This window comes from Dendronephthya gigantea, unplaced genomic scaffold (genome assembly GCF_004324835.1).
Source record: "Dendronephthya gigantea isolate DGI-Jeju-01 unplaced genomic scaffold, DenGig_1.0 000016F, whole genome shotgun sequence".
In the NCBI taxonomy this organism is placed as follows: Eukaryota; Metazoa; Cnidaria; class Anthozoa; order Malacalcyonacea; family Nephtheidae; genus Dendronephthya; species Dendronephthya gigantea.
Window position 1 is genome coordinate 1562821 of NW_021163026.1, and position 18752 is coordinate 1581572.

At 37.7% G+C, this 18752-nt stretch overlaps 1 protein-coding gene across 5 annotated transcripts; it reads left to right on the forward strand.

Annotated features, from left to right (window-relative positions):
* The first annotated feature begins 52 nt into the window (after window positions 1-52).
* LOC114520723 (zinc finger protein 554-like) lies at window positions 53-18733 on the forward strand. Of its 5 annotated transcripts, XM_028541051.1 has the most exons (5): window positions 99-125; window positions 10701-10784; window positions 15886-16091; window positions 16711-16971; window positions 17333-18733. In XM_028541051.1, the coding sequence occupies exons 3-5, from the start codon at window positions 15914-15916 to the stop codon at window positions 17755-17757; spliced, it is 864 nt and encodes a 287-aa protein (XP_028396852.1). In that variant the 5' UTR covers window positions 99-125; window positions 10701-10784; window positions 15886-15913; the 3' UTR covers window positions 17758-18733. The 5 variants fall into 5 exon arrangements, with proteins under 5 accessions (XP_028396848.1, XP_028396852.1, XP_028396850.1 ...); XM_028541047.1 differs by lacking the exon at window positions 10701-10784 and having other exon boundaries at window positions 53-125; XM_028541049.1 differs by lacking the exons at window positions 99-125; window positions 10701-10784 and adding an exon at window positions 1209-1604.
* The last annotated feature ends 19 nt before the right edge of the window (window positions 18734-18752 follow it).

The window sequence follows — 18752 nt, forward strand, 5'->3', positions numbered from 1 at the left end:
CACGGCCGTGAAAAGCTGGGGCGGAGTCCAGATATTTCTATGAAAGCTTGAATGATTATTGTTCTTGCGATGTCTGGCGGCGTAGGGATTGCAGAAAAAAAAGTGTCTTAGAAAACAATAGACAGGTAAGGAATCGATTTCTTTTTTAAATCTACCGATAGATTAACTTCGCTTGCAGTCAGGAAGGAAGAGTAATGCGCCATAATATTGAATAATGCCAGCATTCGATCGCTGTTCGTGGAAGCGGCGAAGCGTCGTTCACGAACAGTTATAAATGTATCAATTCAAATGTATAACATAGTAGTTGATTCTACACTAATTGCTCCCGCGGTATGTTTGTTTCCAAGATCCACGGATTTGCCATACGTAGTGCAATCTAGTACGTTTCTTGTACATTATCCCGCCGTATTTACAAAACATTTTGGCTTGTGGAATCTTGCAAGCGCGGCTCAAACAGTGTTGCTTAGTGGCCCGAATCGTGCCACTGGTAGTCATAACAAATTTAGTCACAGAACACGGCAAGGAAGCCCTGATGTACGCGAAACGCCATGTTATTCGCGCTCCTCCTACGAAGCCTTATCGAGACTACGTGACTAATATTTGTTATACCGTGTTAGTTTACTTCTGTGGACTCATAATTAGTTGATAAATTTACAAAGGCTTGACATTTTCACAGCAAAGACGTGACGGACGAGACAGGTTCTTGCACACACAAGTCAATGGTTATGCCCCGGTGTAGACATCCGATTCCTTATCGCTTATAAGCTTCGTTCAACAGCGTTAGCACATGCGATGATTCTGCTGTAGTTTATTTCATATTATTTAAACTAACTTGTAAAAAAAAGTTGCTATTTGTTCGGTATATACCGGGTAGTATATTCATCAACAATTTCGGCGATTGTAACTCTAGTACGGACCTGCAGCGCAGAATTGTTAGTTAACATCATCGCTTTAGTTTATATAAGCTCCGATACGAGAAATTTTAAAAACAGGAAGTTCCGAAAGAAAATCGTAGAATGGTTTAAAGTAAATATTAATACTCACAATTTGTTAGGGTGTTTTTTTCGAATTTTTTTTTACAAAGATATCGCTTTTCGTAAATTTGCAGGAACAGCGTGATCGAAGGCGAAATATGATAGCAACGGCTTCCTGCTTGATATCGAAATATCTTAAGATTCTCTCTGAATTGCGCAGCCGAAAATTCTAGCCAGATGCAGTCGAGAATTCTATGTAACACTTCGTGAACAAATACAAAAGCGCACGCCAATTTCAGCTTTGAATAATACAATGTATTAATTATTAATCGTAGCCAAAAGACCTACAGTGCGATTGGAATCTTGTAATCTATGTTTGAGAATTCTTCATTGCGTTTTCTAAAGCATTGATTAAGGCCATCTGCCGTGTTTTTTTCTACCGTGTCTTTCTCGGAATACGTGCTGGGTTTGTAAGCCGTTGGGAAGAAAGTTTAGCAACCTATGGTCTAATGGAAAGTATTTGAGGGGTGGGATTACGCCGTAATAAACGAACAATATTGAGGCTGGGAGTGTATTTACGGCGAAAGTGGTTGTCAATTAGAATTTCAAAGCACGTTCTAATCTGTAAATGTAAGTACGAATAATATTTTGATGTTATTCTTTGTTGTGCTGCGTATGCTGACTTGTGTGCGACTTTCCATCGTGTCTGCGACGATTTCATATAGCTACGCCTGCCATACTATGCTTACACTGAGGTCTAATTCGTCAACGCAACATTGCGCATTTGTGAAAGTTTAAACAGTTTGCAAAATTAAACAGCTATTTATTCGTCGAACATAATGGCAATCGTAATACGGGGAGGAGTTCGCGAGCAGCTGAGTAATTTGTCAAACATTTTAGATTCGAAGCAGGAATTTTCGATTCATTTAAAAAAACCTGCCAAGACTTCTTTATTCATAATGATGTGTTACGCTAGAAAACCGGATAAAAAGCCGATAGAATCTTTCGCTTTCGGCTTGAAATTGGCAGGAGAAAAAATAATTAGTAAAGAGCAACGCCATGCATTTTTACGCAAGTTAATTTTCCTGAATTTTTTAGGCAATTATAGTCTTGCTCTTATCCAAATTGCTTCATCGCTATGCGAATCTTGCACGCTCAGCTCTCATATAAGAGGAGTGTTTTGTCTGTACCGACGAATTTAGCATGATATTGCAGAGACAAACGGCCTTTCATAACGAAAGCGGAAAACTTGTTCAACTTCGTCTAACAGCCATCTTATTTTGGTTCCGTTTCACGTAAATATGTGGCGAATACATTGTACTTAATCGTGCAGCCTACATGACGCCTTTGCAAATTTACATAACACACAAAATTAACGCTCCCTGCACGATCATTCATGTACACAGGTTTCCATTTTTTTCTGTGAAGGAGTCCATAGATTAAAAGTTTCAAACTGCTTGCGAGGTCTCGAAGTCTAAGAACAGCATTCAATTTATTCATCAGACAAATTGATGTATTCCTCGTTTTTCTAGTTTGAATAAACGAAATACAGGAATTATGAACGCTTTATCGAACACGATGTGTTTTTCAATATTTAAACTACACTCTATCAGGCGTTAGAGAACATAAAACGAGTTTGAGAAGGCTTCAGAACGCTATTTCGACACCCGGATTATTTTCAAAATACGCAGTGTAATTATGGATTATTTTTTGTTGCTTTCTTGAAATCCGGTTCTGAGATACGTGGCGATTTCTTGGTGACTGACAACAGACATGCAATATATACTGCGAATAATTAAGTAGAAGTCAAGACTCTCACAAAACATATATAGGCCCTAAAATCCGAAACCATGGGCATGGTTTAAGGCTTGCCACGACATGAGATCGGTTAGTCCTCAGATTTCTATACGAATAATATTTTCCCTTTTTTCAAAGCTGCTATCATTGTGTTTCTACCGGTCCATGGGCATGACTATTGTTTGGAAACTCTCGAACAAGCAATAACAACGTGACAAAGTTGAACTCTCGTAAAGTTTATTGTGCAAGTTTAGAACCCCAGCTGGGTAGTTCAGGGTGGCTAAAAGCCTAGAACATCTCTCGTGCTAAGAAATCGAAGGAAACACCCGTCGTCACTCCTTCATTATTAAAAGGTCTTAACTGGTGCGCTAAATAGATCTGTACTGTATATTGTTGCTTTTTCATAAAATCGTACGGACATTGAACGAGAAAGACCACAAAGAAACGCGCGCGCCATACTTTGTCGATATCCTCAGATAAGGTAAGATCCGTTAAAGTAAGACCCAGGTTTGGGTTAGTTCAACAATAGAATCGAAAATGTAAAAAAATATAGTAAATCTAAAGCTTTTATTCGTTTCTTTGACGCAATAAAAAAGACCTTTTTGTTTGCTATATGCATCGTCTAAAACCACATCTAGGTTACCATGAAGATAAGGTGTCTGTTTCAATAATCGAATTTCCCAAACAAGGCTAAGGCTTTGAATACGAAATGAGCGCGAAAAATTATGTTTCTGTAAATGCGTAGAAGAAAAACGACTGAGGAACCGAATTCATGAATTCGGTTTTTTTTTTTTGTTTTTTTGCCATCCGAATGGAATTTATATCAGGCCCACACAGATCAAAGGATTAAGCAAATTTTCAAGTACACTTCCATCAGAAATCTAATCCGTGATAATCTATTGATCTATTCAATCAACATGCCAGAAAACAGTACCAAGAAAGATCACGAATAAGCGAAATGGGTAATTCGTTTGCCTAAACATGTTTATACGTCGACTTTATACACGACTTTAACGCAGTTTTTATACCATCTTGACATCGAGAATTTTTTTACTTCAAAAAAATATCCTATACGTCTGTGTCTAAAAACGCTATATGGGTTTCTTCAGGATGTTCCTGGCACTTATTGAAAGAAAACGTACTTTAATTTTGACGTCATACGTCAAGTAAAGCATCCCTTATGACAAGCGCGTTTGAGGACATGGTATTTACTGAGTCCAAGGTCTGCTTGACGATTTTTTAAACTTAAATTATCAGTGAAATTCTAAGAAGGATTTTTTTTGGCATTTAAAGCTAGATTCTATCCTATTACGGCAGGACATTTATTATCTTCCTCCATATCCTCTAATAGCCGAGAACCCCTAGTGCGTTCATAAGAGAAGCCTCATGACTTACTCCCAATATAGGCTAATATACGGACAGTTTTCATAACTGACAAATTAGAGTACAATAATTTCTATATACAAACTTATGAATATTGTCCTCGTGGAACATACGGCGGTTGTATTAAAATCTATCCGAGGCACTTGTAAAGTTGACTAGCTGTGAAGGCGCGCAAGGTCATATATGCATGCATAGTCACGAGGTAGGCCACATTTCTTTCAAACTTCATAGAAATAATATATAGAATATTGATCGTAAAACTGTATAGGACAACGCAGTATTCGTTGTCGTCAGTCAGTCAATGAGTGTCATTTCTAGACCATGGCAACAGCAAGTCGTCACGGAAATATTTCGCGCACTTAAATGGGATAATTTTCGCCCGTTGTCTAATCCCTGTTGGCGTGATAGCTCGATGAATGGGAGCAGTTTCAAGATACCAGATACCGATCACGCTCATCAGGGGTTATACCTGGAGTCCTAGGGCTTTTTTCCACAGTTTCAAAGGGATATAAATCAGTATGTGATAATTTTCTAATTTTTTATATTTTGCAAGTACTAAAATGGCCAAAACTATAGGCCCACCGACAAGATGCGATGATATATATATAGATAGATATATTTATCTTTTTTTATTGAAAAAATCCAACAAACTTAATCGCTCAGTATTATTTTTTACCTCTTTTTGGAACTCGTTTGCAATTTTTTTCCAGCACGGCAGACGCTTATATCTATAGTTATATAAAGGTTAATTAATTCCGATCATAATTTCCTAATGTGAATAACATTGCTTGGGATAAGGTATGAAGATAAAGGGCGAATATTTGGTATGATTTATTGGCTTTTTTTTACTATTTATGCACATATGTTGTACCTATAGGTTGTTATCAAATGCTATATATTGATATTCGTACATGTGTTCGTATTTTAGTGGCGGTTTTTTTCTACTCTTTTTGCTATTGTCACAACTCGCCGTTTTCGGTGGAAATTAAGCACTTGTAGTCTTGTTACATTCGAGAATTTAACAGAAGCTGAGACGGGCTGAAATCCTATTGGGCATTAGATAGAAATTTTCGAGTGTCAATAAGACTAACGATTAAGCGCGTTGAATTTCGTGACTCGTATCAGTTTGAAGTCACATTAGAACGAGTGTTGATAATTGGTCTGCTATGTAAAAGAATACGGCGGCTTAGTTTTAAGAGGGCTTAGGGCATATATGGGCCATGGTAGAGTTGTAGAGGATAATAGGATATAGGAAAGATAAGACTTTGTGATGAGATAACAGATTAGATGATTCAATTGCATGCATACTGTATAAAACATGCAAAGGTAATGGTTGATTTAGACTAAGATTAGGGCGACTATAAAACACGAATGACCATTGAATTTTGTGGTGACTTTTCAATTAAACATCCGTGGATAATTCGCATCACGTTATGGCACGCAGGGTCCTTTAGGGTTGAAGTTAGGATACAATCATCCTTTCTGATCAAGGCTCAATTATGCGTCGAGAAACACCATTCTGAAATTTGAACAATTTTAAGCAGTTGAAATGCAAAAAAAACCAAGTTCACGTACAGAGTACCAATTATAGATCAGTTGTGTAGTCTTATATCATTCTGAAATACTTGTTGGTAAATCCTTGATGCTCCACCTTCTAGAACTCTGCATAGGTTGTGGACTTGTAGCTTTTTTACCGATAATACTTTGCATTATACTCGTTTTAAAAGTTGTACACATGCATGCAAGATCCAATCAGTCTCGGATTCAATTCATGCACTTCTGACGTATGGAATGTAATCTATTATTGATAAAGCATTGCATGGCTTTTGTTGATTCGTTAATTCGCTGCCCTATATAGATATTGCAAGTCAACTGACTATAAAACATCGATCAAAAGTGATTTGATCTGACAAAATTAGATCATGTGAACTGACCTTAAGATTAATTTCTTCAATCCAGCGGGGGAAAAATTTTATTTGATGAAGCAGACGAGAAAACTGCCTTTAAGACTCTAGGTACTAAATATATGATTGCAAGTGGCCATCTTCCCACCCTTTCTAAAAAATGTTGATAAGATGCACGATCGAGTGTATATTCAGTGATATACTTGAATTAAGAAATTAAGAAATATTGTACGAAGGGGGCTGGGTTAACTTTATTTACATCTTTTTGATAAAAAAATATCTTGCAGCAAAGGTGAAACCTAATTTAGAACAAGCCTGTCTAGTTGTGTCTATATATGATTGTAGACGTAATATATTGCCGGCTTCGCTTAGAAAAACGTCAACCCATATAATCTTTGCATATGTTTACTATAAGATATAATTAGGAAGCAGCGTGGCAGCGTCTTCAAACAACTTCGTATCAAATGTGGTATAATAACAACTGCTTAAAATAGACAAAAAACGTCTCGACTTTTCGACCAATTAAGGAATAAGGGGCTTTGTTCGAAGACTTGCATGCTTATTCGGATGAAGGCTCGTAGGCAGAAACGTCTAGAGTTTCAGTTTTTGTCTATTTTTATAGCCATATAGGCAGTTATTATTATACGACATTTGATTCGAAGTTGTACCTTCATTGCAATATAGATCAAGCAGAAATTTTCGCCAGCAAACACTAATCGTGCATTTTGATAAAAAAAATTTGCTCTGACAGAAACTAAATATGTATATAGTGGTTATTTTATAAGATGCATGCTTGTATGCGTTGGCAAAGAGAGGGTTACTTTGACTAAACTTGTGTGAGAAGCTGCATGTATTATAAATTATGCGTTATTAATATTCTATGCGATGTCTGTCAAGGGTATAATGTCATACTGACATACATCTCCCATATATCGTGTTTGTACTCTCTCACTCTGTCATATTCTGTCATATGCTAAATTATCTGAGTGCAACACGCGTTCTCGAGCGTGTATGTATAAACTGTAATTCACCTAAATAAACTAAGGACCTGTTTATGCATGGCGCGTGTTATCCCGGCTAGGCGAGGTAAAAAGTGCATCACATCAAAGCCTTAATTGTTGTTAGGCTTTCATTTTATGTATAGTTTCACCTCGCCTAGCCGAGATAACTCGCTCGATGTAAACAAGCCCTAATTTTAGCCGCGAGCATGTTTTAGTATAGGTTACAATAATTATCAGCTGGCGCTAATATTACAATGATAGAGGAAAATTTTGGGATCCTATCGATAATAATCACGCGGCATGTTTTCATGCCATTTCCTGCATTGTCGAAGCAAAAATAACTTTTGACATGTACGACTTTGACATGCATGGTGTTATTCTTTTAAGATCAACTAAACAGGTGCACCAATTTCGGACGATATGTTGCGACTGGCGTTGTGATATTTCCAAATGTCCGTTTTATTTCACTGAAGTAGGTCAAGCACTTTTGACTGACATCTTTTCATATCAAGCGTCGTGGACTAATGCAAATGCGAGCTGATATATAGTTCATCGTATTCGCGATGGAAGGGAATGAAATGCATGAGCTTGAATCAGATGTATCTGTCTCAGTATCTTATAGTTAGTCACAGCAGTCTTTTTTCAAATGTGAATATCGGTATAGCTATGGCATGATGAAACGAAACTATTTCAGCTGTTGATTTATCGGCTTGTCAGCGCTGTTTATCTGGAAGCGGAAAATTTTGGTCTCGCACCAACATTAACAACCAAATGGCCGGGTTTATCAAGCCATCCCCTGCAGTGTCGAATCAAATGATATACCCTTTTGACAAATGAAGCAATATAAACACATCTTGTTTTTTGTGCGTGTTTCTGTGTGACGGTTATGTCACACTTTCAGTTCAGAATGTTGTAACTTGTGACTGAATTTTCTGATAGTACTTTCAAATTGCCCATCTCATTCTCCTGAAGTACGACATGCACTTTGACAACTTTATAAAATAATGTGTTATAAATGCAAGTCAATTCCTCGAGTGCTTTGAATACTTTTGACAATGCTGTGTTGAGCTGTAGTGCAGATAAGCCATGCAGTATACGCTTGCTGAAAGGTTTATCAAAGGCAAAGCCACATGCAGGGCAGTATTTGCAAAAGCAAAAGTTTATCAACTATCGAAGACGATCAAGCCCGGATAATCGCTGGGCTGAGAAGCACTGTAGTTTTCGTTATTTATGTAAGAAAATATTCAAATATCTTTCATTTTGGACAAATTCGTATTGCTTTCCATTGGTTGAAGGCTTTAATTACTCGTATCATGCACTGACTATAACAGTTTCGCAGCCATCGCGACGATATGTCTCGCTATGCTATCGACTATAATACTTTGGTGTTCATTGACCATGAAAACAATAAATTTCTAAAGACATGAATAATTATATAACAACTCGGATTAACTGTTCTCTACGACTACATGCATTTGTTCTTCAACCTGTTAAATCCTCGGACCCAGAAAAAGAATTTACTTTACACAGTCTTGACTATAGATATATATTTATATGTAAAAGAAACACATGCCCTGTCAAGTAGGTTTTAATGCTCTTCCCGTAATGAAATTTTATAAAGATGCTCTAAAGTTAGTGACAATAAAAAACAGTATTTAATAAACGTTGTGTTTACATCGACCTTCTCAAAGATGCCTAAGTTTTAGGTGACACATCACGTATTCCTCGCAGCTGAGATGTTCGGGGGGGGGAGGGGGTGATGAAAGGGAGGATGTCAATGACGAATGTGTAAAGTTAGATTTTTTGTTCCTTTGTATAGCTTTACTTAAATTACTTTGAACGTATTTAATTTATACGTACACAACGTTTGTCGTGAAACGTATCAGCATATGAAGTTTATACTCTGGGAGGTATGGTATTTCAGCTGTACCTGTATCGTATTTCACTATTGTCTTCCCATATCTGTACCGCTTTTCGTTCTAGGAAAAATCTATCAGTTATCGTTGATTGAATAATAGACGCTTTCATGTTTGTCATGAAGTTAGACAGAAAGTAATCCTTGCCCAGCCTTAATCATGAGCGCTAATCCAAATTTATTGAGCCCTAATACTACCTATTCTAACCCTAAATGGACTTATAGGATTAAGCAAAGATTAGATTTAGGGCGTAGCATATTTGGGCATGGTAATATTACAGGAATAAACACTTTGCAGCCGCTAAAATCAACAGACGAAAACTTTATCAAGAAAAATGTTTAGACAGGACGCGTTCTGCATGCCGCATACAGCGATTTTCAGGAAAGTTTTGTGTTAATTATGTGATGTATCATATATCATAATTAAAGCTGGATGTGAATGTACATTCATTAAAATTACAACAAGAACTTATAGAGAAAGTGAGAATAAGTGAAGTTTATTCGAATGTCAGTTACATAGGAACTTATATGTTTGAGGAATAAGCGATTTATGTAACCTACACTCTTCACAAACGGTCTTTGTATGTATATAGTTGGATGTAAATTGTGATTCTGATGACGAGGAATTGTTCGGAGATCGAAGCTTGGTCTAATGTGTAACGCCCTGAAAATTTTAATTTCACACTCCGAGGTCAAAATGTTTTCATGACATAATTGGCAGATGTTTATCGTAACCTCGGTATGAATTCTAGAATGCATTTATAGTTATAAACTAAATAATTATTAAAGCTAAGTGGCACTTTGTTCCCGTCGCCTTAGCAACATCAAAACAACTCTTTTAGCATCCCATTTTAGAGTGATCCACTTTGCCCGAGACGTTTTTTAAAATTCTTTGGCTTCGATAATGCGTGCTGTTCTGCACGTAATCCACGGTATAACTTCTATGCATGCGCGGAATATTTAATATAGTTTTCTCATTTCTTTGCCGCGAAGTTTTTGAAAATGTGCTGGCAAGATTTTGAAGATAATAGAAATAATCGGAAAAAAAACGACTGCTTTTGTTCGCACAAAAGGAATGGAGGTGATGAAATTAGAACTCGCACTTAATATATATTGTCCTCTTAGACATTTTTTCGCCGACTTATTAAATTACAAACGCGATTGGTCTTAAATAATACGAAAATAATTATATCCTCGTATACGACTTTGTCTGAAAATCGTTCGGAAAAAAGGATGATAACTCATTTCGCTGTCGACGTGTCTTGTTAACACATACAATTTTACTAAACCTGTTGGTTAAAAAAAATATATTGCTCATCAAGACAGCATTTAGCCTGGGCGTCGTCATATCATAAATGAGTAATAATGGTGTTTTTGAACATAAGCTTTCAGCATTTTGCGCCCCGTTGAAACGTTTTCCTCTGTCGTGAAAGATTCACTGATTATGCACCTATATTTCACAATTTCGTCGCAACGAGAACAGATCGTCGGTAAAGCGCGCATGTTGTAAACCTTATCGTGACTGCATAGGTTTTTTACACCCCCTTAATTTGGGACGCTGAATCGGCGCCGCGCCTCAAAACACCTTTAATTAGTCACACGAAAAAATAAATTAAAAACGGTCGAAAATCCTCAATTGCTTGTAAATTGCTTTACGCGTTGGAGACAAAGGTTTCCGCGGCTCGTGTGAGTTCTTCATTTATTATACATTTATACTCTGAATTAGAAACCGATTGTTTCGTGGTTGGAGCGTCTATACGAGGACTGCAACATCCACGTCAGATATAAGCTTTTGAATTGAAGAATCCAGGTAAATGCCTTCATCTCTCTAGCTCGCGTCTATAAGCTAAGCATGCAGGATCTTGCTATAGGCACGGTTATAGCTCTCAGCATCATTTCGACAAAATTACCTCGATTACTCAAGACTCCTACGGTGCGTTAAAGACTTTGAGCATTTTCTCGAAAGGCGTCAAGGTAAATAAGCGACAGGATATTCCGCTGACTAGTTGTGGTATTTTTTATGCCGTAGCACCGCGTATTTAAACTTTTTGTACTTTTATTTTTTGGCTAAAAAGATTAAATCAATTTCAAAAAATTGGCCCATACACTCGAAGTAACTGCGAAGTACTTCAGCTGGCAAAACCGCCCTAAAAGCTAGTTTATTTCCTGTTCAAAAAATTTCTTATTATGACACGTTTGCGTCATCTTCAGAGATACGGTTTTGTTCAAAGCAAGGCGAGAATTAAGCAACAAAAAGAATGGACCCTGAGGAAGTGACAGTGAATATAATATGTAGCAGTTCCTCAGTCTTATATATGAGATATACCCACGGTTTTCCTTACTTTTTAAGCATGGCTGGATGGAATGTTTTGAGGAAATATGATGTGAGCTAGGCAGCAAGCTGCATGTGAAAAGTTCGTAGAATCAAGGATTGTGCTCTCGCGTTACTTGAAGCTCGAATTCAGCAATATATTTACACCAAAAGTGAACGGTAATCGTCTGAGAAAATCATTTACGGTTAATTGTGCTTCTCTTTGGAGCATGGACTCCATGAAGCAAGTCTACATGAACAGTTCTGAACAGTTTAAAGGCATTCAAATTGAATATCTTCCTGTATATATATAATATAAGGTCTATCAAACAAGGCGGTCCATTATAGGCAATTGTGAGATACGATTTTTTTGTTTACGTTAAATTTTTATCCATAATTTTTTGTGTGTCAAGTACAATGTGTCTATGAAATATTAGGTTCATCTAACTCTGATGAATGCAGCGAAACGCCATATAAAAATTCGGGGGTTTTTCCCGCAAGATATGAACTTCCATCTTCGTCTGCATACGTTCTGTTGTTAATTCCAAAGTGGTTTTTCGTAAAGTTGCTGTTCGGTTCAGGAGTTTTAATTCTACGTATCAGAATTACCCTTAGAAGTGTCAAATCTTAGATGCTTATATTTATCGTCGAGAGTTCGCTTTGAAAAAGCAGGATTGAATGAAGACTGTTCTATAAGCGAGCGAATACTTCAATGCATTTTACTGCACCAAGTATTTTGGTGAAATTGATCAGATGCTTGTATGAATGGAGAAAGCGAGCAGAGTAAGGTATATATACTAGCGTAAATTTGCCTGATCAACTGATATGTTTAAAATTCGCGTATTTATATCGCATTTTATCAGGCTTACTTGCATTCATCGGGCTTATCAACCATACGTACTCTTGTCTTTATCACTTAAAAGGTCTGCCCATGCACCACAGGGCCCCTTTGCTTTCGGGTATCAAATTACATTTTTATCAGCACTGAGCTTCATTAAGATTTCCCGAAGTTTTCAAGGAAGAAATTCGGCAAGTTTGCTGCGTTTCAAACATGGCAAGTGGTCAATGAATCAACTTATTTTGCGACGGAATATCGTTTAACGTTTTTGTAAAACTTTCCAACAACATTTATTGCTATCATTTATACCACGGCCAGTCAATGTGACTTCGTGGAGTTCCAAAACAAACCATTTATTTTCGTTTTGAAGTAGTATAAGTCACGGATAGTATCCATCAAAGACGTTCAGCCGTGCCATACCTGTCTTGGTGTAAACATTATATATTTGAACGTGTATTGTCTTCAAAAAACGCTACTTTAAAGAAACAAGTAAGATGTTTTATTTTATCTGTAAATGTAGTTCGCATGACCTGTGTATATCATTTGAACGACGTGATCTCGTGTTGTTCGTTAAAGAGGTAATGAAACGTCTCTACAGTGCATACGGGCGTATTTCATAGAGATATTGTATGTATATATAAGCTCTTACAGCAAACACAATGAACGTATTCCAATATACGGACTCTATTTTTGTTCCTTAATGTATTTTAAAGCAAGCTGTCTGTAGTCAAGTACCGCAACTTAGCGAGTTAATGTGCTTAGTCTTGCCTATGCAACGTTGGTATGAACAAGAGAAACAAGTACCTCAGCAAAAGCAGGTCGCCGCGACTGACGTATATAGTTCATTCTACGCCCAGGTAATCGCCCAAGATCTCTCGAACTTAAACTTCACAAACAAACATGTTTCACAAGCATCCTATGTTAAGCTCAGTGGATTCGTGAGTCGGACATGAAAATCGTAAATGCAGTCGGTTGTGAGGCAAAGCAATTAATTAGATTTAATGGGGGTATTATAACTGATAACACCATCCTTTTTAGCGAATTAAACACATTTTCCGACGTAGATAGTTGGAGAACAATTCGGTTCAAACTAGAAAGTGTGAAAATGTTTCGTACACGTTGCCATCAAAACTGTTTCTCGTGCAGTGGCGCCAAATAGTCGGTGTACAAATATGGCCGCATACTTTGTCATTATACAAGACTTTGAGTCTTTGACTGTAGAAATTGTTTAAATTTGAATTAGAACATGTATGTTTTACTGTACTGTTTATATATATAATATATAGCTTTAGTAAAAATGTATCTCAGTTTTACTGTTCTGTGCTGTACTTGCACCTTTATATAACACGCTACACGGCACAAAAGACAGGTGAATATTTTTTTCTTTTCAAATTCTCTTAATAGTCCTGCATGGATATATGTCGTTAATTTCCATTTTCCAGCCGATAATGAGAAATTGTTGTTAGTGTGTCTGTCACTGTTATATAGCATGTTGATTATCAACTGTTTCTATACAGCCCTGAAGCACTTTGGATGGACGTAATTTTGGTGCAAAAATTCGCCCTGAATAAGTTCAACTTCTACCATAACAATTTTAAAGGCGTTAGTTCCCTTTCGAAAAGCCACCACCGATTAAAGAGGACGAGTTTCCGATGAGTCGCCTCGGGATAATTAAAAGCATGCCTATATGCATTGATATCAAACTCTGTGTTAGTGCAATTTTTAACAGGACTGTGGAATTAGACTCAATTAGTTGCCTGTGTACGGACGCGTTATATACATACATATATATATATAGCCATGAAATCGCTCAAACTCGTCACGGACTATTTAACTATTGCTGTATAAAAGTGCCTTGATTTCATCGTGTCGCGGTTTTGGTTTTGTTTATTATTGAAAATGCTCCTGAATGTAGCCTTTTTGCGCGTGCATGTGTCGCGCGTGTATCCGCATTATAAAAATAGCAACATATAGTTCAGTGCAATAAGACTCTCATGCATTGCTGTTATTGTAAACAGGTCTAGATTTTTTTATACGAAGGAAGCTCTTGATTTACCTAAAACATATATTCACCTGTGTACTGAAAACAATTTGGAAACTGATTGATGATATTCTTTTATATATATATCGCTTTATATATATTATATACCGCCCGACTCGTAGAAATTTGAATCACTTTCATATTTTCACTATAAGCATCTCTGACTGTTTTGGAGTTAAAAAAGCAACCGCCAAGTACCGATATTCATCGCTTTGGAGGAATAATAAAAAGTTCAAGAGGTCCATTTCATATCTTTTCAGTGAATCAGGGTTTTCAAGACCGAGATTGACAGTCTTTACCGTGTTTAAAATATCATGACATTCATGTTTAGATTTTTTATGTGTCACAGAAAAAATAAATTTGCTCATGAGAGGAGTAGCTATATATATGCCGTCTTTATCGAAGTAGAGTGTTATTGTGATAAAAAAACCTTTATGCAAGATATAATGTCAATGCCAACTGGTAGTATATGCTATCCATACTAAATCCCGAGTAAAAAGCCATATTTAAAACTTTTTCGTCTACATTAGAGGAGGTCAGTCTACGAGGCTGGGTCTTGCTATTAGCTCCCCCGAAGTCTCGCCCATGCAGGAGGACTGAAAATACTTTATGTAGTCAAAGGACTGGCCGGCAGTTTTTTCGACCTAATTATGTCGCTCTACAAAAATATTCAGTCGTGTGTTGGTTGGTATTCGAAACTTTGCCAGGTTAACAATGATGCTGGACGTCGTAATAAGCCAGTTGAACTGGCTTAGGCCCAGTTGTATATAGGAAAGTCATTAATTCTACGTCGGTTTCGGGTGAGCTGGCTGGCTTTGCAACTGAGAAGACTGATATTTATAAAACAACAGAGATGAAACTCAGTAGCCTACAGGCTTCATTGGTAGGAACATCCCTTCATAAGAGTCTGATGTAAACAGACAATTACAGCGGTAGAAATTGTTGTTAATGCACGTGATTATTGGTTAAGATTTCGTTTGACACGAGCTAGTCTAAATGAACCTCACGTGAACTGTAAACACGTCCTTGTAACATTAACCTAACATCAACATGAAGTGTAAGCAATTTGTCTCTGAATCGTAAAGGCAATTTTTCAGAGGGAGGGAGAGCTGGAGAGCTATATTTATAACGGAAATATTATCAATAAACATCGAATTTTGAGCGCTCTTATTACATGGCCTAATTACTTTGACGAAAACTGTAACAAAACATTTCGATTTAATAATTTGTCGGTTTCAATTAAAGAACCTGATATTGCCGCAAATACTTTATTGTCAGAATATGTACGTCATAATATAGGTCGTTTTCTTGAAATCACGCGAGTACAGTAGGTTTAACACGCTGGAAACTTAACGGAACGAAATAAACGTCATTGTTTCGACGAGTTTCTTTGAATGTGAGTCTGCTTTTTGGACGTTATATGCATTGACAAGCAATGACCTTGACAAGCGGAACAAAAATGGCGCTTAAAGCTCCCACAATAATGGTGTTGCGCAAAAAATGTTTATGAGTTTAGTCGTTAATATTGCACGCGACTGTCCTGCTCTGCATGTGATTGGCGAAGATAATGCATTAGCGCAGCAAATGGGATTAGCCTTGCGCACGCCTATATATTAATGACCGGCTTAGCGCTGGTCAGTCTGAGCTTCACCTTTCTTTCGTGTAAGGCTTTCGAAGGTAAAAGCTGAAATATTAAAAACAGTTTTCGATTTCCTTCATAGATTATGAGCGTTGTGTTAAAGCTCTAGCATGGTGGATTACAGTCGCCCAACAATGATTTACCTTGACCGCTCCAACGAAGACGATGCTACGAAGATTAGTGAGAGATATAGAACGACATGCTTTTGTCCAAGCAGAGAACTGGGGCATAGTCATAATATCCATCATAGCCACCTGCATCATAACATGTACATCGGGGACAAAATGGGTGAGTGAGTACTTGATTTCGTATATTAATCTAATACGGTAACTTTGATGAATACCAGCTAGCATTTTGAACCGTACGAATTTGTATGCATTCTTTATAAAGTCCCTTCCTGCTACACTTGGTTTTTCAGAAACCCGCTTACTGGAAGAATGACTTATAGAACTGATAGAACTACTGCTCCAGTATAAATAAAGTTAGTTTAGTTTAGGTTTCCACCTGTAGTAATACTGGATCAATAAGAGATGATCCTTACTGGACCTCTAGGAAGAACAGTTTAGAACTGATAGAGCTATCCAGTATAAATAAAGTTAGTTTAGTTTAGGTTTCCTCTTGTAGTAACACTGGATCAATAAGAGATGATCCTTACTGGACCTCTAGGAAGAACAGTTTAGAACTGATAGAGCTATCCAGTATAAATAAAGTTAGTTTAGTTTAGGTTTCCTCCTGTAGTAACACTGGATCAATAAAAGATGATCCTAACTGGACCTATAGGAAGAACAGTTTAGAACTGATAGAACTATCCAGTATAAGTAAAGTGACGAACATTGAACAATAATGTTAGTTCACGTATGATCCTCCAGGAGTTTGGATGACAAGGATGTTCTTCTGTTCGTTTTAGAACGTCAGGAGAGAACCCAGCCAACCCACTTGTCGAACATGCTCTTCAACGGCAAGGATCTGGGACCAAGCTTGAAAGAACGTGAAATGGAGAAACTCTCACCATACAGCATTCCAGCAGTGCCGTCATCTGACATGTACAGACAAAGGGAAAAAGAGATTCCCGTGAGAGCTGAAACCAGAAAAAGATACATGTGTGATATTTGCCGAAAAAGCTTTCAACAAGTTTGCCAGTTAAAGCAGCATAGACGGATTCACACGGGTATGGTAGTTATTTACTCACACTTCAATCACGTGCTTGCATGTCTGTCTAGCAGTGAATTCAGCGTGCACTGGACCGACAGCTGCGTACTATAAGCATTGCTTGAGGGAGTTTAGTAAAGGAAGATTTCGATGCAATTGGCATCGACACGAGGCATTTCCTGGACCGTGTCCAATGTACTTTGATGATATTTGACGCGTACAAGGCGTCATCATGACGCCATCAAGACGTCATCAAGACGCCATCAAGACGTCATCAAAACGTCATTAATAAATGCCAACATCCTGTGGGGGGAGGGGGTGGGGTAGGTGTATCTCGATATCACTCTATGTTTGTTGTAAACCAGGCTGTTCTTTCTTAGGAGAGAAACCGTACAAGTGCAACGACTGTGGGAAAGCATTCACGCAAGCGAGTCAACTCAATCAGCACGTGAGGCTACACACAGGTGAGAAGCCCTACTGTTGTGAAATATGCAACAAGCGATTTACTCAGCTCAGTCAGTTGAAGTCCCACAAACGCACGCACCAAAGCAAGATGGTTCGCCATGGTTTCCAAGACAACGGCTTGCATCACGAATTCGAAGATGTCCCAAAGCCCGAAAAACGTGGTCGCCCGAAAGGGGCGGTGTACAGCCACAAGAGGTACACCCCCTCAGAAAAACTAAAACCTCCCCACCACGTTCAAGGTTACGGCGATTCACGTCAAGATCCGAGAGGGAACTTTAATAATGCGCCAACCTCCCATTTAGAGTATGTGGCTCAATTTAATGCCCTGCAAAGAATGTAACACCGGGTTATATGAAAGAACCCCTCCCCCCCCCAAAACTAGAAGAGGAAATCCCCCTACCCACAATGAAACACGAACGTTTTCCATACGGAGTCGAGCCTAGCTCAATATTACCTTTCATATAGCCCTGTAAGGGTGTATAACATAGGTTATATGTAATCAGAATAAAATTTAGTTAGTTCTTGATGAGATCTTATTGAATAGAACAACCCTATAGATGCATTCAGATTCTTCTAAAGATATATTTTGTCCAGTCGACAGATGATTAGTTTGAACTATGCGGACGAACCGAAGTTCGTCATTTTAGGTGCTAGCAAATGGTAATCGTGTTCGTCCTTAATTCGTCTATACCGTAAAATTGTTTGCATGTTATAGTACTTTTGTCAAGGGGGTTGGAATGATGCACGCGCAAGCATGAAGGTTGTACCTCACCTATTGCACACCTATTTAGACTATTTTGAACTTCATTCCGACCCTCTGTCCTTGTGCCGAACATAAAACAGTTCGATGGACCCTAAAATATGTTGTTCTATCGGCAAACGAGGTCTATCCTTTGTGTAGAAGAATATTAAAAGTTAAACGAATTAATTTATTATGTTATAAGATTTGCGATGTTATGTCTTTCCGTTATTTAGTCTACAAGACAATACTCACTGTCAAAAATATCTAATTTCACCTGCAAGCGAACGCGGGCTGATTTCCTTTCGACTTCGTTTAACCAGTATTCTCAGTGGAATCTGGTCTGATGCAGAATGCTTTGTCAGTTCAATAAACAAATCGCAAAATATGCAAATTGTAATCGCGCGTTTCAAGTCTCGCTGTGGCGAGCGGGTGGAACTAGGCAAAAAAAATTTACCTGTTATTTTGTTAATCGAAGTAGTTAGGGTAATTCTATCTGTGTTAAATGAAATTGTACTGATATCGTGTTAAACACCGTTGTAGAAATTTGTGATGTTATTGCAAACTTTAAAAGATTATACCGTGTGTTCTGTGAT

Coding starts and splice junctions, on each gene's coding strand:
- LOC114520723 (XM_028541047.1), top strand. CDS start 15,914: ATGGTGGATTACAGTCGCCCAACAATGATTTACCTTGACCGCTCCAAC. Junction 16,092..16,710: donor GTACATCGGGGACAAAATGG/GTGAGTGAGTAC, acceptor TGTTCGTTTTAG/AACGTCAGGAGAGAACCCAG. Junction 16,972..17,332: donor GCATAGACGGATTCACACGG/GTATGGTAGTTA, acceptor GTTCTTTCTTAG/GAGAGAAACCGTACAAGTGC.